Source organism: Prenolepis imparis, unplaced genomic scaffold (genome assembly GCF_030444845.1).
Source record: "Prenolepis imparis isolate NDT839.2.m4 unplaced genomic scaffold, iyPreImpa1.0 SCAF_1, whole genome shotgun sequence".
NCBI lineage: Eukaryota > Metazoa > Arthropoda > Insecta > Hymenoptera > Formicidae > Prenolepis > Prenolepis imparis.
The window spans coordinates 15,173,957-15,198,267 of NW_028141159.1; the positions used below are offsets into that span (position 1 = coordinate 15,173,957).

General features: G+C 30.3%; 5 protein-coding genes across 8 annotated transcripts in view; 1 reads left to right on the forward strand and 4 right to left on the reverse strand.

Moving 5' to 3' along the window:
• Sp3 (phosphatidylinositide phosphatase spermathreecae) lies at nt 1-8,087 on the reverse strand. Of its 3 annotated transcripts, XM_083056729.1 has the most exons (14): nt 7,859-8,076; nt 7,440-7,577; nt 7,201-7,296; nt 6,861-7,118; nt 6,463-6,617; nt 6,192-6,364; nt 5,917-6,109; nt 5,494-5,821; nt 5,325-5,395; nt 4,889-5,113; nt 4,186-4,407; nt 3,782-4,095; nt 3,481-3,690; nt 1-3,405 (listed from the first exon to the last, which is right to left on the reverse strand). In XM_083056729.1, the coding sequence occupies exons 2-14, from the start codon at nt 7,464-7,466 to the stop codon at nt 2,414-2,416; spliced, it is 3,264 nt and encodes a 1,087-aa protein (XP_082912855.1). In that variant the 5' UTR covers nt 7,467-7,577; nt 7,859-8,076; the 3' UTR covers nt 1-2,413. The 3 variants fall into 3 exon arrangements, with proteins under 3 accessions (XP_082912855.1, XP_082912764.1, XP_082912805.1); XM_083056638.1 differs by having other exon boundaries at nt 2-3,405; nt 7,201-7,577; nt 7,859-8,087; XM_083056679.1 differs by lacking the exon at nt 4,889-5,113 and having other exon boundaries at nt 3-3,405; nt 7,201-7,577; nt 7,859-8,085.
• Nucleotides 8,064-24,311, forward strand: part of LOC145947020 (tubulin alpha chain) — a 23,248-nt gene continuing 7,000 nt past the window's right edge. The window contains exons 1-2 of the mRNA XM_083056820.1: nt 8,064-8,212; nt 11,783-11,842. The gene's annotated coding sequence lies outside the window, so the exon portion shown is untranslated. The remainder of the gene's footprint in view (nt 8,213-11,782; nt 11,843-24,311) is intronic.
• On the reverse strand, nt 8,789-11,016 carry Ublcp1 (Ubiquitin-like domain-containing C-terminal domain phosphatase 1). The gene is made up of 2 exons (XM_083056497.1): nt 10,787-11,016; nt 8,789-10,387 (listed from the first exon to the last, which is right to left on the reverse strand). The coding sequence occupies exons 1-2, from the start codon at nt 10,944-10,946 to the stop codon at nt 9,555-9,557; spliced, it is 993 nt and encodes a 330-aa protein (XP_082912623.1). The 5' UTR covers nt 10,947-11,016; the 3' UTR covers nt 8,789-9,554.
• On the reverse strand, nt 13,894-18,719 carry LOC145939644 (salivary peroxidase/catechol oxidase). 2 transcript variants are annotated; one of them, XM_083044108.1, is made up of 6 exons: nt 18,613-18,719; nt 17,645-17,888; nt 16,897-17,343; nt 16,090-16,642; nt 14,803-15,901; nt 13,894-14,597 (listed from the first exon to the last, which is right to left on the reverse strand). In XM_083044108.1, the coding sequence occupies exons 2-6, from the start codon at nt 17,776-17,778 to the stop codon at nt 14,389-14,391; spliced, it is 2,442 nt and encodes an 813-aa protein (XP_082900234.1). In that variant the 5' UTR covers nt 17,779-17,888; nt 18,613-18,719; the 3' UTR covers nt 13,894-14,388. The 2 variants fall into 2 exon arrangements, with proteins under 2 accessions (XP_082900234.1, XP_082900242.1); XM_083044116.1 differs by lacking the exon at nt 18,613-18,719 and adding an exon at nt 18,105-18,198.
• Nucleotides 23,015-24,311, reverse strand: part of LOC145939656 (coiled-coil domain-containing protein 142) — a 4,677-nt gene continuing 3,380 nt past the window's right edge. The window contains exons 11-13 of the mRNA XM_083044128.1: nt 24,143-24,260; nt 23,784-23,971; nt 23,015-23,151 (exon numbers count right to left, since the gene is read on the reverse strand). Coding sequence (XP_082900254.1) covers nt 23,015-23,151; nt 23,784-23,971; nt 24,143-24,260 — 443 coding nt within the window. The remainder of the gene's footprint in view (nt 23,152-23,783; nt 23,972-24,142; nt 24,261-24,311) is intronic.

The window sequence follows — 24,311 nt, forward strand, 5'->3', positions numbered from 1 at the left end:
AGCCAAATGTGTTTTATTGATATTTATTCTACAAGTGCTGTCAATGCTTGCTGTCTGGTGTATACGCAAATTTTCTTATTATTTTCTGGAAACATAATAGCAGAATATGTGTAAGGCATATCGATGAATCTCTACAAAAGCTCCACCCACTATTTTTCTAAATCGAGTTTTTATTTCGCAAGAAATAGATGAACTAAATAAAAATAAATTCTAATATTTATATACAAGTATCTTAATTTTTATCTGCATAAAAAAGAAATTTTAAAAATTATTTTACTTTTATAAGAATAACTTTTTTAAAAATTAATTTTAATTAGTGATTCGTATTCTCTGTAGAGCGAGTTCTTATCTATTCATCTATTTTTTGCAGGTCATTCGCAATGTTAATAATTAAATATGCGATAACACACATTTATACAGGTTCGAAAACTTGCGTGGGATCTTATTACATTGCAATATATATAAATCGTTTAAATTCACTAATTATATACTATACTTAAAGAATTCAAATTCAAAATTTTTCTAAAATAAGTATTTCTTAAATTATTAGTATCAATGTGTAAAACAAATTTGTGTAGAATAAATCAAAATTAAAATCCTTTAAGAATACATATTTGAAAAAACAGTCTAGTTTTATCCTTATCCTAAAGCATTGCTAATTGTCTTTCAGAATGTATATACATTTCTTAAACTCTGTTTATGAGTTCGACTTGTCTGCATTCTGATCGTATCACAGACTATTATTCACAGTCAAAAAGAACATTTGCTAAAAATACGAGCTTAGGATCACCATAATGTTGATGTTTTTCCGAAACGTTTTCCATACGAAAGAAGAAAATCATCGGAATGAGACAATTATTTACATCAATGTAAAGTCATATTATAATTTTTCTAGAATAAATATAAGATTTACACAATATGTGTTTATTCCCTGTGCCTAATCTCTTCTTATACAATAATTGTTTTACGTACACACGAAGGGGAACATATTTCGCAGTGTTTCATAATCGAGTATATATATATACTCGATTTAATACTGTATGTTTGCTGTAACTATTGAAATTGTTTATAACAATTATTTGTTTAAGCACCTAAAATTAAAACATTGATACAAACGCGATTATATAGATACATGAATTTGCTTTTCAGTTCTCTCGTGTTACATGTTTAAATTATATCAAAACTATCTCGAAACAAATTTACAAATTTTTTTTTATAACTTAATCCTTTTATTCGCGAGAAAAGCCTTTAATTTTTCTATCTTGTTTATCTCATGTGTGTTATTTACTTCTTTATAAAACACAATTACGTACATATTTAAAAAAATTTTAACATGCATATCTCTCGAAAAATTAACACGAGAATAATAATTACATCTGTTTTTGTTTTGGTAACCAATGTCTCAAACACATTTTTTATCACTAATTTCATTATATATGTATTTTTTTGTTATAAACTATATTTAAATAATTCTCTTTATTTACATAATTGACTATGAAATCGTCTTTCTTCGACAAATAGCTGTACAAATAAATCGTCTCATCTGCATTATTATTCATCTGTTTAATATAAAATTATTTATATATGTCCATTATCAATTGAATAAAATATTCCTACTAGAAAAAAAAAGATGATACAGAGATAAGAGAAAATTTAGTTACGCAGTAAAAATAAGACATTTAAACCTTTTCAAAAATGTTTGCATACTTTTTTAATTCAAATTGGCCGCATTAAATAGCTTTATTTCAGAAAATTGCTATTAAAAGTGTTGTAAAGATATATTCAAAAAATTTAGCAAGTATGTAGTAAAATTCATATAGATTCATGATCAAGAAAATAGTTAATGTTAAAAGGTGGCACAATTCCCTAACAATACAGAAATTGTAGTCGGTATTTATTAATCTGTAAAATCATTTAACTACGAATAAATATTGACCGTATTGTACTTTGTGTTAGTTTTGTAATTTTATTTTGTCGCAATTTAAAAATTGCTTAATTTTTTTACAGTGAATATTTTTGTATGTTCCACACCAATAAAAGCTATATGCTGTGAAATGTGAAAACACGAAATAGGTGCAGTGAGATCGATTTATAACATTATCTACAAAACGTGATCGAAATTACTTTCTACGTGATACTTTTTTTTCTCGTGTTATTCAACTCTCTCTACGCTATATAGCAAAATGACTATAGTACAATCTAATAATACTTTATTTTCCTTTTCTTCTTTTCAAGATGCGTAATAGAATTTGCGTCGCAAATATATATACTAAATATATACTAAAAAAATTCCTAATATTATATTCATAAATATTATCTATAATATTTATGAATATACTGGAATTAATAAGCCTTAAATTGATAAAATTCAATGACGAATTGGATTCGAAAAGCTGATCGTTCAAGTAAAGGTTTATAAAGCAACAAGTCTAGATTGACAAGAGGCCCATTTTTCTTGAAGTTTCTGGCGCTCCTCTATATGGTGTTCCGACAAATTTCGCATTACGTGGCTTGTCTTCAGCTTTCTAGGATCTAAATTAGCTCCTAATGTTTGAACACCTTTAGCAAACTTTGAGAAGGGCATCAGGATATCCTTGGCCGTCGACGGTACTGGACTAGTAACATTCGCGATATTCTCCTTTATAGATTTTAAGGCAGATTCACTCTGGGATGACGTAATATTCAATATCAAGTCCTGTTCGGATGCTGATCTTTTTTTCTCGTCCAATCTGTTATCCATTTGAAGAGTAATGCTCTTGACACCGGACGATGACGTTTTATTTTCCATATCCCCCGTCGAATGACTGATATTTTTGGAAAGTGACAACGATGACGGTGGAATCATCCGTTCTCTTTCCTCGTCTATGCTGTTGCCTGCATCGTACACTGTTATCTCCGGCGTGGTTGCCGTAGTTTTCTGCGGCGAAGCACTGAGAGAAGTGGTGCCAGAGCCAGATTGCGGTATTAGGTGCAATGCGTCAATCGCTATGTCAGGGTTTGAATCCGAATTCGTATTATATCTCATTGTAGATAATCCCGTGTTCACACCGGTTTCGCAAATGTCACCATCCACAACGTTAGTATTTTTTACACCCATAATAATACCGATCACTGGAGTGTAAGCTTCCATTAAATGCTTATCGTGGGTAAAGTGCGCTGGCTTTTTGACATGTATAGGTGTCATTTCGATATTTTCATCGCTGCTGCTGCTGCTACTGCTGTTCTTTTCTTTTATATTGCCTGAAATATCTCTGTTACCGACCATAAAGACCGGCTTCGATACCTCTTCCGTCTTTCTGTTACCAATGTTCTTCGCCAAATCAATTGGTTTCTTTGTGCTAAAACTCTGACTCAATTTGTTCAATTTGCTAAAATGCTCCGACATGTTGCTTAAAGCTTTTGTACCTGAAAAATATTTATTATAAAAATTATATTCGTCAAGTAATATGTATAAAATATCAAAGTAATTTAAGAACAAACCTGCTGTCTTTAAAGCAAGTAATTGTGTCTCGGATACATTTCTTGTCAATTCTGGAAATGACGAAATATCCAATAATCCAGTAGAGCCTTTAACATTCGCTAATTTACTCTTTCTCTTATCTAATGTGACATTCATGGCTATGGGAATCTTTGGTAAGCCTGCTATTTCCATAGCTACAGAAATAGCTTCACAAATTGCTTTTAAAGATTCTGTAAATTTAAAATATCACGTAAAAATTATTTAGAGTTTGTTTTGGTATACAAAGGAAATATATGAGAAATAAAAGAAATGTGTTCCTACCTATGCTTTCTTCTTCAGTTTTGATCACAACTGCCATGTTGTTGAAAAACCTTAAATTTGTACTGCGAAACATGTGAAAGTAACCATATTCACCATTCATCTTGTAATTGATTCTGATACAGTGATAATGCTTATTTTTGAAGAACGAAACTGTATTCTCGGGCTGACCGAATTCGATTAAAATGATATCATTTAGCGGGATTCTTTGATAATTTGTAACTTTATCGATTTGATCATCATAGTCTGCTATGTAATAACTATCTCGAGTTAATATCAGAATAGTATCCATTTCCGTTTCCGTTGGGTCACCGGTACTAAAATAAAAATAAGAAATTTTTCATTAAAATATAAATCACACATATATAAGTAAAACAAATATATTATAGCGAATATTTAATACATACACGGGATCGGCATCTATGACACCCCAACTTCCTAGGATAATTTCAGGATCAGGTATCAATAACTTTTTGCAGTCTTCGATTAGCAATTTCACATGAATTGCAGTCGCCGCGTTGTCTTCCTCGTCTGTACGTTCTAAGAATACTTCTTCGCTTACTGAATTTCCTAACATCGTATCAATTGTTGCTTGTCTATAGACATCCTTGAAGCGATTCAAGTAATATCTGCAAAATGATATTTTGATTCTCATTACACATGGCTATGTTAAAAATTAAAGAATGATTTTCAGAGACAAGAAAATATAATAGCATAAAGTATTTCGTTTAAAGTATATATTTAATATTTAATAGATCATATATTCTATACAAAAAAATAAATATATTAAAGAAGAGAAAGCAGCTTTTTTATGTTTAATTTATTGAATGATAGTGCGTTTATTAAAAAATATAAAGAGGATTGACTATTTGATTATAAATCATCTTTATATTCTTTCACAAAATAAAAGAAGGATAGAGTTTAATAATGCAAACAAATTTTTATGGCATAACAAAAACAATCTTTTCATGCTGATATTAAGAGAGCATCATTTTACATATAAATTAGCCTGCAATAGAGCAAAATGTAATTAAATTAAGCTTTGAAGATTGAAGATACACCTCTGCTGTATGTTTCCCAAAAGTGAAGCTACAAGCAAGCACAACGAACCTTGCTAAATTATAGAGGGCAGTGGCATAAAGAAAGTCGGGATGAGTAGCAAGTTGAAGTTGTATATTTGGTGGTTTCATAGGTATAAGTTCGAGACAGCAATTATCAAAGATATCTAAATAGTGTGACCAATCGTTGTTCAGTTGATCAACGTCGATTGGGTTCCCTAGTAGCGTATCTATCGCTGCTTGACGTAAGTCGTCCATAAAGTGTTGCTGATAATATCTATGGGAAAATGAAAGGATAATGTCAAGGTAGAATATAACGCGGTTTCAAATATCGAAGGCCCGGATATTATCTTTTAAAGGGACATGAAAACTGTGAGCTGGTCTGTTTGTGTGATGTAAAAAATGTTTGGAAATAAAAATAAAAATGAAAAATGAGAAAAATTAAGCGGATACAGAAGGATAAAAGATTGATGTATGTATAATTCTACCTGTTTGCAGAATTCATGCCGTCTTTCATCATCCCGGTAAATTTTCTCTCTCCAGTACGTGTATAATCTCCCTGTAATAAACAATAAGAAATCGTGTGTCAGAGATCATTTATAGAATTAAATTATTTTTATCCAATATAACACTTGGCATAAACAGTTTGAGATGCACCTTTAAAGCATTTGTCCCTGCGTACTGCTTGCTAATAATATCGCCATTATTAGCCCAAAGCGATTGAAAAGTCTGTCTTATGTTTGCAGGCAGAATTCCATCGGGTGGTATTAGTCCCAGTTTCGAAAACTGCATTTCCATAACAGCTTTACCCAGAGCAGTTTGCACCACGTTTGTTCTATCTAAGCAATCTATGCAATTCACACGAAATATGCCCTTTTGCGTGCAAATTGTACCTTGTTTATCACGCCAGCAGTAACCCATATCTGCTAGCACTGTGGCCAATGCATTAACCAAAATAGACACATTTTCGAAATGCATTCCTCGACTGTGTTAAAGACAAAATTTTCGAGATGCAATATAATTCGTAATAAAAGCAAGTATAAGGATTTAGCGTTATGGATAATGCTCGAGGATACTTACCAATATTCGTGAAAATCGAAGGTAGTGTACGTAATATCTGAATGATTGTAGTTAAACACATGATTACTGTAAGCTTCCCAGATTATCTTTTCTTTGCCAGACTGTTCAACCAGATTGACGATGCAAACAGGTCCATACAATGCAAGTTCTTCACCAAAATGCTTTTCGAATGTTACTTGCGTTTCAGCTTCATCTGTAACACACATTATTATATTAGATTATTATTCTATATAAATGCTCTAATATGCAAAAAATATATCCTTTTCTGCTTATACCTTTATCAATTCGCGGTGGAGGTTTATATTTGTATCCAGGTTGTGACCAATATACTGGTATGCTACCTCGTACTTGTACAAAGGATACTTGATGATCGTGGTACCAAACTAATTGTTCAGTCTCGACATAATTTGCACACTTCCCATCATCATCCACTCCACGTCTCTTGTACCTGTGTAATGTTATTTATAAATATTTCTTTAATGTTAATGAAGTTTATATAATTTATGAGCACACAATTGACACAATCTATGTAAATAAAGAATTTACCTAGTCCCAGCACGGAATCTACTCCTCCTTGATATGATTGCCAAGTTAAATATCTCCTGCTGTGGTTGCTCATCAAAACCCACTTCAACTATACATTTTTCTATTTGAACATATCCTTGAATTATTGGTAATATCCAACAGTTTGCTTTATCTTTCTGCAAAAGAAGATTTGAATAAGCAATTGGCATGCTATATAAATAACAAATATTCCTTGGTGATTGTACAGCTGACTTTGAATAATTTATCTACTTGCTAATTATTGAGCAAATAAAAACAAATTTGATGTATCATTACAGAAAATTACTATATAAGATATTTAAGCAAATGTCATTTTTGCAATTTTAATATCTGGAGAAATCAATTGTGAATAATAAGAATTTTATAGAAATTACACTAACATCTAAATTAATTATGTCCTGTAACATATGTTTGTTCCAGAAAAATCTGTCATCCACCCGTTGCCACAATGGTTTAGCCTGATTGCATTGCTGAGATTCTGCTATACATTGCCTTTGCAAACTATTAGTGATATCACCAGTTTGACAAAAGAAGAAGGAATCAGTTTCGGTAAATATCTTATTTAATTCTTCCAATATTCTCTTCTCAAATCTTTCTTTGTCCTTCACTATGTTTCGTTTTGCTACTGTAGATTTCACCTATAAAGATATTACATAAGTTTTATATGTGAGATATAAAATAAAATGTCAATGTATGATGTCGATAACTTGAGTCTCTTACTTGAGATGTAGCTAGCGCAGCAGCCTGCTGTGTGGTATTTTTTATAGTATTTGTGGCATTCTTGATTGTACCCCAGGTTTTTGCCAGTGCTGCTTTCTGTGGCATATCAAACAATCCGCTAGTTCCTTTCTTCTTCAATGCATACTGATGTTTCTTACAAGGCAACAAGCCAATATCTGTATTATCTGCGCCGAGATGTAGAAACGCGATAGATTTAATTTTGTATACAACATGATCACCGTGTAATTCTCCTGCTGGTGTGACATCCTTTATAAGCATCAAGCGAGGTTCCAATACTGACGGTTGTTCAATTTTTCCCACTATTCCATAACACATTCCCAGACATTCTAGATCCTTTGGTGTAGCCCATTCCCAATCTGCAAAATTCATCATTCTTAACATTAAAAATATTTGGGATATACTGTCATAATTAAATCCAAAACACATAAATATACACACATAGTATTCTTTTATTAATTATTAAGATCTAAATCAGGAAATGTCATGCATATATATCTTTACACGTATCTTCGAACGCAATATATGCCTAGAGAAAACGAAACAGATTCGTGTCACGAAAACTCAGGCGACATTTAGATCGATCTTTTGACAAGAGACGCTCGGTTATCTGTCAAATGCAATTGTACGAATTACCCACCCGATTTCGCGGCGAATTCGCCGGTATACTTGTCACACCAGAGACTGTATCTCTCTTTCACAAAGATAAAGTGGGTGTCAGTGCGAAACAGCTCCATTCTTCTGCTTCTTTGCAAGTTTGACAGCTATCAGACAGCATGTGTGACGTTTCCGCGTCAAGCAAAATATCCGCCTACCATTGAATGTCCGCCATATTGTTCGTGACGTTCGTGACTAACACTTCGACTGAGTTTACTTTTCGATGTGGAAAGCGACGAGCGATTGCTCGAGTATGAGAAATGCGAATCAATTCTATTATTTTTCAATGTGGACATGACGACGTGAAGTAGCCAGTCGCTCGATATTTCGATTAAAGGTACTTTCTCAATTCTGTGATTACAGGTTACAGAGTCGTTCTTGATCTGGTTGGTAGTATATGAATAATTGAGGCGGGAGATCTTCTTTCTTTTATTAATTTTTTTATATTTTTATAACATTTTTTATACATTTATTAATACTTTTTCTATCACGATGTTTCTAGATATACTAAAAGAATTATGGCTTTCCTTACAGAAATCTTATATATAGAAACTTTATATCTTAATATATTTAATTATATATATCTTGTGTGTGTATATAGTAATCAGAGATAATTATTCCAGAGATCCCTTTGATAACAATGTTGTTTTTCATTGCACATTCGCACAGAAATACATATACAGATATAAGAACTTGAAAAAAAGAGTTTATTAGGAATAAATTAAACTTAATATAAGATATTTATTAGGAATAAATTAAACTTAATATAAGATTTAACTTAATACAAGTTTTGATCGCAAATATATCTAGAAATGTTTAATTATGATATAAACTTAACAGATATAAACAAATTCTAGAGATAGGCACTGAGATTAAAGATTGAATTTTCGGATAAATAAGCTTTATTACAATTTTCATATACATTTTTCATATTTTATACATTCTCTTTCGTAATACTCTAAATTTTTATGGAAATGGAAATAGTATTTTATTAAACAGTTTAAATGTTTATAAATTTGGCATATAAAAATTTTAAAATTTTTTCAATATACAGTCTGCCAAACGCTAGCATGTATAAGATAGAAATTGCAATTTGCAGCGCAAAACATATTACGTGTTAATGATTGGAATACATATCGTATAATAGGGCGAATATGTAAATATAAAGAATTAAATGTTTGGCGTCCTATCTTTCGTATCCTGTGAGGCCCAAAGTTTATAAATATTTATATTCATGAGACACATACATATATATGGAAAATATGCGCAAAATTTTGCACACATGACATGACGCGAACTTAGACATGTTATATCATTGCATTCTTGTACTGAGCATTCGTGCGTTATTTAAATGGCTCTTATATACGTATGATAAATCGATAAATACATCACAAATATACAGAAACATGTGAAAATATGTGTATTTTCGAAGAGTTTAATATATCACGCATTATACATTCTTTTGCAAAAAAAAGTCGTATTCATTCAGAATGTATAGAACAGTCTTATAGCCTGGTTTCTTAGTCGTGATTTAAAAAAAAAACAAAATGACAAATGCAAATCCTTTCATTATGTACAATTTATCGAATCACTTTGTATTCTTTCTTTTATCAATCCCTATATTGTTCACTGACTTTTGTTAAAAAACAAAAAGAAAGAAAAATTAGTTTCATCGATATTTAACTTTTCTCATTGCTACTGGTTTGTTCATTCGTTTGATCGTTCTTTTTGGGTTTATATTCTTCCCATTTTCTATGATTAAGGGCTTGAAAGTCATCAACCTCTGCTATTAATTCCAAATATCTTGATAATTTCAGTAATTCAAAATCTTTGACTCTAGTAGTGTGAGCGTGTTTAAAAGGTTTTATTCGCAATCCCGATTGAGGATTCATTATGAAATTTCGTCTGATATCATCAAACATTATTGTATTTTTTGCAGAGAACTGTTTATACTTTCCCCAAATAATGCCCAGTGGTTTTACCCCAACGACGCCGTATTTCGGTGTATGAACAGTAATCATAGCAAGAACATCTAGGTGAAAAGCTATTTTATAGTTAGGATGATTTGAAACTCCCAACAGTTTCATCTTTTCGTTAATCCACCTCATGCTAGTTGCCGACCAGATGACTATGTCATAATTTTTATAAGCACGCGTCAGGAATTCATGAAGATATGGACGCATTAATTGCGCTCCGCTTTCTGCCACTGATCTATGATCGAACAAAGTATAGTCTATGTCAAGAACAAGGAGCTTCTTACCCTCTCTCAAAGGATTCAGTTCTGTAATCACATAGCGATCGATACGTATACGGATTTTACGTAGATTTATTTCAGCCTTTTCGATCTCTACTTCCTCTTCCTCTATATCTAAATCATTAATCACTTCAGGTACATTCTCTGGTGCTTGACTGGCCTCTGCAATATCCTCTTCACGCGAACCCATCAACATCAGTTTGAAGCCAGGTTTCAAATTTAATTTGCCAATTATATCCTCATCTTGTACTGCTTTGCCTAAGGAAAGAAAAGTTTCTACAGACTTTTTTGAAAACTGTATACTTTCAATTGTGCTATATTTAGATTATGAGTTTTCATCAATTTTCCTGGTCATTAACGATAAAAATGATCAATACGAGAACTAAAAAAATTATTTGAAAAAACAAAATATTATAAATTTGACATATAATAAAGAAGAAAAGAGAGCTTTTCTGAAATTATAAATAAATAACAATTTGTCAATACATTTTAAATAACAATAATACAAAACGTAACTAAAATTTAATGATTAATAGCAGGATATTTGGTAACATTTGAACATGGTCCAAAAATTATGGAAATATATTATTATTATTGAAATTGCGGCAACAATTATTTATTAAATGAGAAGCCAGAAAACAGTTTTCAAAACATAACCTTTAAATTTGAGATTTAGCAGCTTTTGACGTTCAGGACGAACACCCGTTTCTCTATGTATACGCTCTTTCAGAGTAAGAACAGTATCCTCTTCTTGAATATCGAGAATATCGTATTCTTTTCCGCTCCATTTCACCACAATTCTTAATTCGCTCTCCATTCTCGCTTTTCTAACCGTATAAATGAAACAGATGCATCGCAAGCCTAGAAAAAAAATCTGCAGATACACTTGCAACTACATTATCGATGTCACATTTATCCTTCTTGAAAAATCTTTTGTTCCATTACGAAAGAGGTCGCAGTGAAATTAAACTCATCATCTTTTGTGCCTTCTTTGTATAACTGTGTTGATTTATTATTCAAATTACATCAACAAAGTACATACGAAGAACTCACCGCATATTTATCTGCTGATGTTGCGCAATTATAATAAGAAACAATAAGCAAGTATAATATATATTAGAAGAAATATATATATGTAATTATATAAAGATGAGATACTACAAATAATATAGTATATAGATGTTTCAATAAAGTAAACTTTTTACTTTCTAGAAAACAATGCAAACTTTCGTTATTCTCGTAGTTAAAATTAAAAATAAAATGTATTGTTTCTATTCGCATAACAAAATAAAAAATCGCATTGTTTATATATGAAAACGATTACTGTCAAAATAGTTTATTGTATATATAATTAATAAATATATATAATAATTATATATAATATAATTATAATTAAATAATGATATAATTATATAAATAAATTATATATATTTAATAATTTATATATATATATATATATATATTATATAATTATATAAATTATAATATACATATAAAATCAATATAAAAATAAAAATTTTTCAATATGCATGAATACATTTTTGATATCTCCTTGACATATATACTTTTGTTGATAATATTGAAATTTTGCATAATTGTTCTGATCGTTTATTTTTATATTGTAAAACTTATTCATTAATAATTTATTTACAGATACTGGCGCTAATATGTTTGGATACTTTTAATGGCGAGAATTCGACTAAATCGGCATTGGTAAGTGCTAAATATTAATATTTTAAAAAGTTATATTGAAAATATCTGCAACATTCTCTTTCTACATTAAAATGATACGAAAAAATGTTCGAAGCGTTATTTCAATTTATGTAAAAATGCTCTAATTTACTGAAAAGTAAAAGACAAAAATATTAAATATATACTTTAGTTAATCCTTTCGTTGAGATATCTATGCTGTTGCTATTGCTATAAAAAACGAAAAGAACAATATTTTTAAAAATGTTATATTTAATAACGTAGATATGTGTATAAAATATAAGCATTTTTTCCATTATAAATTTGCTTGCTTTGTTTAAAAACAATTTTTTTTTATAAAACTGACTTAATTAGCTACGTCTATCTCACTTGAAAAATCGCGATTTAAAAATGTATTGAATTGCAAAAAGCTTGAAGTATCTGTCCATTCCTAAATGTTTATTTTCGATAGATATACAGTTGTGATTTACGATCTATGAGAGAGAGTCAATATAATTTATATATTATTATATATTTCTTTTTATTTCATATTTCTTAATTAGTTCTTTATATGTATAGCGAAATTTATATATAGAATTACATAGGTAGATAAAATAATAATTTTCTAATTTAAGAATGAATAGAATGCAATTATATAAAATAATTATAAAATATAATTCTTATGCCAAACTTATTTGTGAAAAATGCTTTTGCTTTAGAAGAATTAGAATATTAATCTAATTTTTTTTTACACAACTAGAACAACACAAGCGCGCGCTATTCCTCGATTTTATCTAAAAAAGAATGATATTTTTATATAAACGTTTGTTTAAATTTGATTAATTTTTAACAGAAATCAGCTGATTAAAGCGTTAATTTTCTAATTAAACTTTAAAATAAAAATATGTTACAAAAATAAAAATAATAATGTTATAATAATTTATAAACTCGAATAATATTTTTTGACAGAAATCAGCTGACAACTGTCAAAATATATTAATCGAGTTTTTAAGTACTATAACATTTTATTTAAAACATTATTTTATAATTTTTATTACATACTATTATTTTAAAAATTAATTAGCAAACTAACGTCCTAATCAGCCGATTTCTGTCAAAAAAATTAATAAAGCGTTAATTTGTTAATTAAATTCTAAAATAATAATACGTTATAAAATATATAATGGTAATATGTTGTAAATAATATGTTATAATGCCTTATCTACGATTAATATTTTTTGACAGTTGTCAGCTGATTTCTGTCAAAAATATTATATATATGTATAATCGAGTTTAAAGATTTGACATATTATTTAAAACATATTATTATTTTAATTTTTATAACATATTATTATTTTAAAAATTAATTAGCAAATTAATTCTTTAATCAGCTGATTTCTGTCAAAAAAATTAATAAAGCGTTAATTTGTTAATTAAATTCTAAAATAATAATACGTTATAAAATATATAATGGTAATATGTTGTAAATAATATGTTATAATGCCTTATCTACGATTAATATTTTTTGACAGTTGTCAGCTGATTTCTGTCAAAAATATTATATATATGTATAATCGAGTTTAAAGATTTGACATATTATTTAAAACATATTATTATTTTAATTTTTATAACATATTATTATTTTAAAAATTAATTAGCAAATTAATTCTTTAATCAGCTGATTTCTGTCAAAAATATTAATAAGGTGTTAATTTGTTAATTAAATTTTAAAATAAAAATATGTTATGAAAATTGAAATAATATGTTTTAAATAATATATGTTATAATTTATAATTCTTTAAACTCGATTAATATTTTTGACAGTCATCAGCTGATTTCTGTCAAAAAATATTAATCGCAGATAAAGCATTATAACATATTATTTTCAACATATTACTATTTTAAATTTTATAACCTATTATTATTTTAAAATTTAATTAACAAATTAACGCTTTATTAACATTCTTTGATAGAAATTAGCTGATTAAACGTTAATTTGTTAATAAAATTTTAAAATAATGTTATGTTATAAAAATTAAAATAATATGTTTTAAATAAAATGTTATAGTATTTTAAACTCAATTAATATTTATTGACTGTTATCAACTGATTTCTGTATCATTCTTTTTAACAATAAAAAAGCATGTTAAGTCGATTCTCGCAAATATTGTTGCCTCTTTTTTACGATGTTGATTAGCTGCCTAGATTTATTGCGTTGTGCGTTATATTCATAGCATCGAGAGGCTGTCATTGCAAGGGTTAGCAGGTTGACAGTTTGTTCAAAATAAAATTATATAAAATAATGATGTTTTAAATAATATGTTCTAATACTTTAAATTCGATTAATATTTTTGGCAGTTATCAGCTGATTTCTGTCAAAAAATATTAATCGCAGATAAAGTATATATTATAACATATTATATTATTTATAACATATTATTATAATTAAAATAATAATGAATATAACGCACAACGCGAATCGAGACAGCCAATCAGCATCGCGGAACTGTGACAACAATGTCAATAACATGCCTTTTTTAGAAAGGGATTATATTCATTTATCGTATCTCTTAATGACCATCATTTGTCGATGACACTAAATTGGAAGTGAGATTTTCCTTCCACAATAAAAAAGAAGGTTCTGGCATATCTTTGCAAGATGTCATAGGATTATCAGATCCAACAGATCGCATTAATTCCTTCTGAGCATGCGTAATTCCATCGGAACAATCGCATATTATTTTAGCCAGCAAACTCTTGCGTAATTCCACGAGTTGTTCTGAAATTTTTGCGAATATGTACATATTTAATTTTTTTATTTATCTCGATTTTGATATGATATATTTATTCTACAAATATCCAAAATTTATAGCAAATATTTGTTATTTTAAAAATTTATATTTATTATTCACTATTCTTAACGCATATATTCTTCTTCAAAATAATTAAAAATTGTGCTAGCTTATCAATATCAATAAAATTACCTTTTGTGAAGGGATATGGTTGCTCGGCGTATTCATACCAGAAACGATCTCCCTTTTGCAAACGTGCAAATTGATCAACGATTAAACATGTAAACGTAGGTCCAACCAAGCTGCCCGACTCCGGGATTTCTGATAACGCGCCGGTATATAGATCTATATCGTCGACCGACTCGTAAAGCATCGACATTTGCTCTAGATCCTGATGATTCAGATATCCCTCGAGGTCGTCAAACGTTTTCGCTTTTCCTAGTCCGCAATATTCCCGCCACACAATATATCCCGGTAATCCGTGATCCCGTCCACGTTGAATGTTCAACGATACCAGATCGAGACCGCAAGGTACCGTGAAATTGACTACGGGATCCTCGAAAAGATTATTTGTCAGCTGCGAAGTGACATGCGTAGAGTATTTTTGAATGACGTTAGTCGTGGCCGAGTTGATCGAACGTCTGATGCCGTCCTTGGCATAAAGGCTGTACGGATTGAAAAGCATCCTGTGCAATTCCTCATACGACGACGTACCCTTCTCTGCATCTGTCATTCTCATCAATCCTGGAAGTAAAGTGTGAGCGAAACGGAAAGCCGCGGCCGCGAAGTGATTAGCTATTGTCGGGTCGTTCTCCAAGTCATTCGGGTCATACGTTTGTTTCTTGTAGCCTGAATCAAGAGGCTTTAAGTCGTGTTCCTTCATCCTTTTATCGCCTACGATGATGGGTAGAAACTCGTGGTAGGTAATGTGCTGGAGTTGAGCGCCGATAATGCGTCGCGTTTCCTGATAGAGCACTTCGTCGCTCCAAGTAGGATTGATTTTGGACAATTCATCAGCTATCTTATTGTGCTGCCGTGCCCAAAGAAGATGCATTGTAGTTAAATGCAGATTCTCGTTCGCTCTGGCGTCACCCGCGGCGAAGCAATAACGACCACGACGTCGTTCGGCTTCTCGATTACAACCGTCATTAGGATTTGTGCTCGCTGGTAATAGGGTTCTGTTGTCGGAGGTGAGCTGCATTTTCAAACGACCGCCGACGAACTCGCGTAGGTCACAAGTGGTCTCGTTGTTGGAACCGTAAATGGCTGAACCGTCAATGAAGGCGCTGACCTAGGCAATATTATTTGTTAAATTTTTCTATCTTATTTTTTGGCGACTTAAATTATTTTTAAATTCATGTCGGATAAAAAAATTAGTTTCTAGAATTCCATATATCTAAAAAAAATTTATCTGAGAAGTATTCCTTGATTTTTAGCTTTTTTTAGAATTGGAAGTAGAAAGAATGCGATCTGAATTACTTGATTAAGCTGTTCTCTGAAGCCGAGCTCGCATCGCGGAGCTGGTGCCGATCTTATAAAGTCCATGCAAGTTCTATTAGTCAGATCATGTATAGGATCGCCAGTTCCGATTCGAATAGGGAAGCATTCGGGATGTTGCTCTTTCGAAGGTGAACAACAGGCTATCGAACTCCCGTTAATACCCTGGCTGAGCGCGGTGGCAGTAATGTCATGATCCAAAAACTGACCGAATACAGCCAACATCACCGTAAAGGACGGATTGCTGCTGGCTGAAGGTTTGTGTATCTTCAAACTGACTTCTCTAGCGGAAGGCAACTCTTTTCCGGATCGCGCTTTTCGAGGAGATTCGATTCCGTCGGCGTAATCTGGTGGCAAAACTCTCCTGAAAGGTGTCATGCCAGAACCCCATCCTCTCGGTCGATTGCAGCTACCGTCGACAGTTCTATATTTGCCGATTTTGCAGGAGTGATCGAAATATCGTTTGCATGCGCTTTTCGGCACCCAGCCGCTGTCGAAGAAAGTACCGATCGCCGAAGATTCATCTTTAGTGGATCTTGAATAGAAAAATATTCATGAAACTTCTTATTATAATAAGCTAAAATGTTATAGAAACTAATTCTTTTTAATTTTAATCGCTAATATAAATAATTATATCATGTGATGCAAAAAAAAATTAATAAGCTATAATAGGCAATATATATAATGCAGAGCTACTCTTTACTCTGAACATTCTCTTCAAAGAAAAAAAATTAGGAGATAATATAATATTCTATGACATTATATAAGACGAAACAGTCTATCGCTCACCTCATATTCTCAATCGTTCTTGTCGCTGCGATTTCACCTATCGCTGCTAAAGCAAGAGCACTGACATTAGGGTGCGTGTTCATCGCATAGCGGTGTCTAGATTCTGGAGATAGGGATGGCAACGGTGATTTTGCCGCAATAGAATCCGCGAACAAGTGATTCTTCATCGCCAGCTCGCCGGCTCGTAGTCCTTGCATGTATTCGTGTCGACTGAGACTCTTCGTCGAGGTATCGATGTTCGCATTTTGTATCGGGATGTAGCTAGGTTCGATTGCATTAGCAGTGCTGCTGAAGGATGCGTGCGAGGTGGATCCAGGTGCGAATCCTAAGGATCCTCTCATACCACCTAAATTTCCAGAGGATGTTGCGTTGTCGATCGAGGAAGTAGAATTAGTATGACTGATGGAATAGCTGATAGATATCACCAGAGCCATGGTAAAGACCACTCTGTAAAATCGTAGACAAGTCAGATTATAAAATATAATCACTCAACGTAAATATTATTTCGGCACATAATTTATTATCTCTTACAATCAATCAAATTTTTAAACTTGAAAATTTCACTATAATATTTTTATTTATTTTTAGCTTTTACAAATTTCTGGTTTTTCTTTTCTTTTAACGAGTTTGACATTAAAATTCCATGCAATCATGTATAAATAAAATATGTATAACGCAGTAAAGTAATATATAAAATCAAAATAAAACTATTCAATTTGTTTAAATTTTATATAAAAAATAGACTTACATCAGGATCCCGCAAATACAGCATTGGAATTGTCGTATTCGCGTTCTTCGAGTCCTCAAGAGGCTGGCAAATTCGACGTAGTCAGGTGAATCCATATTCCTTCTTAAAGGCGTTCTTTCCGTAATACCGCGCATTTTCGTTACACAAAAATGCAGATGCAGAAACAATACACAGATATCGATTTCTGCCTCTGGCGATTGATAGGCAAGGCTCTTCCAAGATCCTTCTCAGCTGACAATTCGATCTTCCGAGTATATATAAATCACTTTATATAATTAACATGTCTACAAATAATTACAATATTACACCACATTAAATAAATTTTTTGTCTGAAGCGAATTCTTTATTGAAATAAAATGTACAAAAAGTTGATAGATTTGAGAGTAATAAATAAAAAGATTTTTTCGTAATTATTTAAATTTTAATGAATCGCCGTTTGCAAATTTTTAAAGGCACGCACTTAAGTATAAATACTTATAGAATACTTCTTCCGCGTATAAAAAAAAGGATTTAATAAAGACTTTAAGCCCTGGAGATTGTTCACACGTTCGCACGGACAACCAGACTGGTTATATAAAGTGTTGAATCGAGAATCAACAGTCTAGAATGAAACATGAGTTGCCTTGCCGCATTCTTATTTTGTGGTGCGACAACTCTGGCAACGAGCTTCTATGAGACTTATGCAAGCGATCGCACATCATACTTGAGATTAATAAAAATTATATACATTATTAATTGCGCGTATGAACGATAAAAAACGCAACGTAAATTATATAGAATAATCATACAATTGATTTTATAATAATTTGTTTTTATATGTAATCGAATGCAGCGGCATTACTTATTTTTATTATGCACAGCTTTCGGAAGTAATAAAATTAATTAAAATGTGCTTTTTTATATACGTATTTATAATATAATGAACACTCTCTTGTCTTCACGTTTTTGTCTTTACATATAAAACTCACTTTATATGAGACTCTATTGTTTAAGCTTTCCACATCAAAAAATTAACTCTAATTATTATAACAACTGTGTTATAACGTTGACAATGAACGGCCAATATTTGACTGCTAAGAACACCGGTCGTGTACAGTTATTGCGTTGATTTTCTCTTCGTATTCCGTACCTATGTAATATAATACTTGTCTCGGATCATGGAAAGGCTTCCGTTCTGTCGGGCTTCTCAAAAATATAAGTTTATATTGTCAATGACTGGTTAATTTTCTGTTAAAAAAATTAATGCAAGATAATGCATAAATTTGTTTGTATAAAGTATTATTGTTAATATATATTATATGGAATATGAAAAATAATATAATATAAATATAGAGTTATGTATATGTATTGAGACCTCAAATCGATAATAATCGACAATTGCTTGACCAGACGAGATAAGGATGATCGAAAGGGCGAGAAATTCGACGAGTGACATATCTTTGAATTGGATGCACGATACACCAGTCGTCTCCACGAGATTTGCATCGGATTACTACTTAAACTTATTACTACTTAAGCTTAATGTCTCAGTTCGTCATTCATCCCGCGCGTTTTCTTTTTGTTCGTCGACCAGCTCTCGAGAGTACGATAAGACATTAGAGCACACTGATACAAATATTCGCAAAACGGGGAAAGAATTCCCGATAATGAAAATACTTGATCAGCTATACGCAACATTCTGATATTGTTTAATTTCTTAGAATTAATTTTTTAGACATTAAAAACCTGAAATTATATCTTCAGTTGGTCGCCTAACTCATTAATACGTTCATTACTGTAACACAGATTTTAAAAACGGTCCTACCAGCAACATCTCCGGTAATTTTATGTTCGATGGTGCGCAGCGATTTCTAATGAAATATAAAAAAAGTATATTTTTAATTAAATATCATATTATATCTTTTCGATTTTTAAAACAAAAATCTATTCTATTAAAATTATCCTATAATCCGAACTATACTCTATCATTTTCTAAAAAATTTTAATTTATAATTTAATAACTTTAATCAATGTTTTCATGATTTTATAATTTGGTCGTCCAACTGAAGATATAATTTCAGGTTTTTAATGTCTAAAAAATTAATTCTAAGAAATTAAACAATATCAGAATGTTGCATATAGCTGATCAAGTATTTTCATTATCGAGAATTCTTTCCCCGTTTTGCGAATATTTGTATCAGAATGTGCTCTAATGTGTTATGCATTTAAAGATAAAGTAACTCATATATATATATATATCTGAAATTAAAAACACTTGTCTAATTTTTGTAAAACAACAGTTTCAAATATGTATACAAGATAACGTTCTCACTTTCTCATTTTCTTCAGAGATATACATATATATATGTTTATAATTTCAATAGAAAAATTAAATGTATTATAAAAAGATGTCCTTATTCCATTTTATTTGTTTACAATCGCAAGTAAACAGAATAATTTACCAATATTATTTTACGTACTCGTATATGTATATATATATATATATATATATATATATATATATAATATGAAACATATGTTTATAACTTTGTATATATATGTTTATAACTTTATATCCTATATTTATGACCTTGTATCTTGATTTCATCTTATCAATTTTTCGTTATTAAGAATATATTTCCAATTGTTAATGTTAGAAAAAGTTGTGCCTTGCTGCAAAGCTCAGACTTTCCGGAGTTAGAGAAATTTTTTCAATTTCTGCAATAGCATCAAGTATGTATATATGATATATTGCTCTTATATATTACCGATTATTTTAAAACGCATGTCTTTATATTTCGAAAAAAGGTTAAATCTATTTCAAAAAACATATATTACTCTCGTATCGTACTATATTTTATCTTTTCAAAATCATCATTATTATGCAATAGAGACTGTGTCAATGATTTTTTTAACTCGTGTATATATTATATATTATATATTTTGAAAAAGATAAATTTTCAATTAAAAGCTAAATTTTTATTGTACATGCATTTAGTCGATATTCATTACACTCAAAACGAGGAAAATTCAGAATTCACAAGAGGATAAACTGATAAACTCAGACAACATGGACCAACACAAAATTATCAAACTCATATTGGATCCGAACTGCACATTAATGCCATTAATAGACATGTTAAATAAACCGACGACATTTATTGACGAGATTTATTTTTTGAATGAATTTTGCTCGCCTGATGTAACTTTTCACACAAATAACTTTAGTCCAAAACAAGTCATCGAACATATAATAGATATGTATAAGAAGCGTAATTTGGAAATAAGAGTTGAAAAAATTATCTATTATAAGAAAAATATTGATGACGCAGATAATATGTATGAGTTTACTAATAATATGTCTTTCGTTACTGATGTCACGGTTTTGTGTTATTTATCTCATCTGATACTAAAAGGAAGCTATTCTTTAACAATATTAAATGAATTAATTAGTATAATGATGGAGAAATATGAGATTCGGTACACCATAATACGTGGTCAGTATGCGATTAACGCTTTATACTGGCCTTACATAGCATATTCCTTTCCAAGCATATCTTTGCCCTTGTGTATGTATGACCCAAGTAAATTGTCACCTTCTTTACACTTTAATCTTAGAAAGTCTTCCTTAACGTATACTTTAATAATAAAAAGACTTTGGTGCTCCCTGGTTGCTTCAATCATCCCCATATTATCAGATGAGCAAAGTTGTTATCCTGTAATGTATCTCGCGGCGACGAACGTTCAATCAAATGCACTACTCAAAGAACAATGCATCCCAAATTTTGAAAACGTAATGCCATTACAAGCAATGTCTCAAATCCTTGAAATATGTTTTTCCGACGACTTTCCTAGACGTTTAAAACTGATTTTATGCGAGAGATTCGGGTTTATACAAATAAAGAATACTATAAAAATAAACATGGCGGAACAAAAACAATATAAATATGCCGATTATTTCGCAACATGTGATGAAATCGCTGCACAAACACTAAAATGCTTTACTATATCAAATAAGGAAATGCAAAAATGTTTAGACGATCTAAAACGAAAACATATTCTAATGTAATATAATATATGTTCTGGCTATATATCTAGCATTACTCTGTTATTATGTATATGTATATATATACATATATACTTATGGACTTATGGACTTAATGGTATATACTTATATGTTCGATGTTCATTGATCCAGACAGTCTTATGTTATGCATATGTCAATTGTGTGATGACCCTAAAAGTTTAAAGTCTAAGGGTCGGTTGTTCCAACTTCTTGGTAAGTTTTACCCGACAGGTAGCATATCTTCGTCTCTTTTTTAAAACTTATTTGAAAAGAGACGAAAATATGCTACCTGTTGGGTAAATCTTACCAAGAGGTTGGAACAATCGGCCCTAAAACCATCGCAACAGATAAAGATCGATTCTAATCTGTTTTCGAAAAAAAAAAAAAAAAAGTTTCTATTATTATATTACTTTTCCAAACATGTATATTTTATTTATTTAAGTTTTTCTTGCTATTTAAGTATTTAAGTTAATCTCGCTACCTCACTTTTATATATAAATGTATTGAATAAAGATAAGAGAAAGTTTCGTGACAATTGTTTCATACCATGACTTATATGTGCATAGCATATGCATTTTCTATTATAATCTGCTAAAGTACAAAATTGCAAAAATAAAAAAAATGTTTTAACTGTTATTTTTAAATAGCATCAGTATATATAAGAACATATAGTATATTATAGTGATGTTTACACGAAATTTAATTAACCGCAATGATATTTATTGCAACTTATTGTAATGCTTTTAATCATTTTGTAACCTATACCTCTATATATGCAGATTTGGTTTATATTTAACGAAATATTTTGAAAACTTTTGTATTATATAAAATAATCGTTGTATAAGATGTGTGTAATAAAATTTATTTTGTAAAAAAGATATACTATTGTTATTATAATATATATAGAGGATATATTGATCTTTAATAGATAGATTTTAATATAATATACTCCCAACTAATATTTTACTTACTGCGAAACATATATTTTATTATTATATCGTACTAGCATTTATTAAAATATTATCCTCTATTATTATATATTGTACTAGCAATAATTGTGTATTATTAGCAATAGTACATAAAATTTTTTAAGTTAAACTTTTGAACTCTTGAAAAATGTTATTTTTATGATATCTTCTCAAATGACATCAAATGGATCTCTCATTAAAGATATCATAATTTTGTTTGATTTTTGAGCTGCCCATATAATAACAGTGTATTTTTAATACAACAAATTTCTGTGCATTTATAATAAGTCATTTAAAAATAATTATGAGAAAAACATGTAATGTAGATAGAATACCAATAATTTATCATTAATTTTTTTATTCCGTACAGCAAAAGTAGTTTCGCTTAGGAGCACGCAATTCAAGCCATTGTTCTTGATTCGGAACGTACATTTCGGCTGGCATACGTTCTAAACCTGGAGATTCAGGCGATCCGCGCTCGTTTGTTCTCCGAGCTGAAAAATAAAACAGCAATAAAAAATTTAATACAATTTTCTTTGAAAAAATGAAAAATTATTTAAATTATTATCATTGATTAAAGAATAAGTAATCACGAGTTTTAAATAATCACGAGTCTCCTAATGATGTGAAAGAACTTTAACATTTCATTATTTTAATCAATAGGCTCGTAAGAATATAATCACAAATTAACACGGGATAATGGCACTATGAGCCTAACGCTGTAGTTGAAGCGCAATAATTATTTATTTCTAACTCAATACATTCAAGTTATTCTCGTAAACGTTTCGACTCTTTCTTTGATCATGATTGACGTTTTAATGACGTTTGACAAACAATTTTTGTGTTCCGATTACATGTAAACTTGTACATTTTGTAATTATTATTGCGCTGAAGATGACTCAAAGAAAGAAACATTCGCGAAAATAACTTGAATGTATTAAAATAAATAATTATTTCGCTTCAACCACCACGCTAGGCTTATAGTACCATTACCCTGTGTTAATTTAACATTTCAATGTAACGCGATATGTACAATTATATTTGGAATAGATGAATCTCTTTCGTTGAAAATCAAAAATACATCTGAAAAAAGTAAATATTCTAAATAAATTTTATATACAATTACCCAATCGGTTGTGCATAGCGATAGCTTCACCCGGATGTCTCAAGAGAAGTCGTCCAACCCCTTCGCAACGACGCAAGACTTCGTTCTTCAACAAGTGATTCCTGACGTTTTGCGAAATAATCGAACACTCTGTAACCCATGTTGACACGTGCGCGAAATCCGTCAACAGTTGATACGCCCCATATTCGCTAGAAATTTATTTTTATACGTTAGTGAGATGTATAACACGAAGAAGAATATATGTGTAAATTGAACATTTGCATTAATCTCTCTTAGCAAGTGAAGAACCGATTTTATTTCTATATATTGTTTCTATATTGCTTTACAAAAATAATTTCAATCAAGATAGGTCATTATACCTAAATTTGATGCGATGCAGATAAATATAATCGAGCCAAGCTTCGCACATTATTCGTAAAATCATATTTGATGTTTCGTGATCCTCTATTACTTCCAATACAGGTAGCAACACTTTTTCTGTAATATGTAACTTTAGTATATGAATAATCAACGCATCTTTTTAAAGAG

Coding starts and splice junctions, on each gene's coding strand:
- LOC145939644 (XM_083044108.1), bottom strand. CDS start 17,778: ATGCGCGGTATTACGGAAAGAACGCCTTTAAGAAGGAATATGGATTCA. Junction 16,643..16,896: donor AGAACGATTGAGAATATGAG/GTGAGCGATAGA, acceptor TTTCTATTCAAG/ATCCACTAAAGATGAATCTT. Junction 14,598..14,802: donor ACCATATCCCTTCACAAAAG/GTAATTTTATTG, acceptor CAAAAATTTCAG/AACAACTCGTGGAATTACGC.
- Sp3 (XM_083056638.1), bottom strand. CDS start 7,955: ATGGAGCTGTTTCGCACTGACACCCACTTTATCTTTGTGAAAGAGAGA. Junction 7,578..7,858: donor CGAATTCGCCGCGAAATCGG/GTGGGTAATTCG, acceptor TGAATTTTGCAG/ATTGGGAATGGGCTACACCA. Junction 5,396..5,493: donor CAGGGACAAATGCTTTAAAG/GTGCATCTCAAA, acceptor TGTTTATTACAG/GGAGATTATACACGTACTGG.
- Ublcp1 (XM_083056497.1), bottom strand. CDS start 10,946: ATGGAGAGCGAATTAAGAATTGTGGTGAAATGGAGCGGAAAAGAATAC. Junction 10,388..10,786: donor GCTAAATCTCAAATTTAAAG/GTTATGTTTTGA, acceptor TTCTTTCCTTAG/GCAAAGCAGTACAAGATGAG.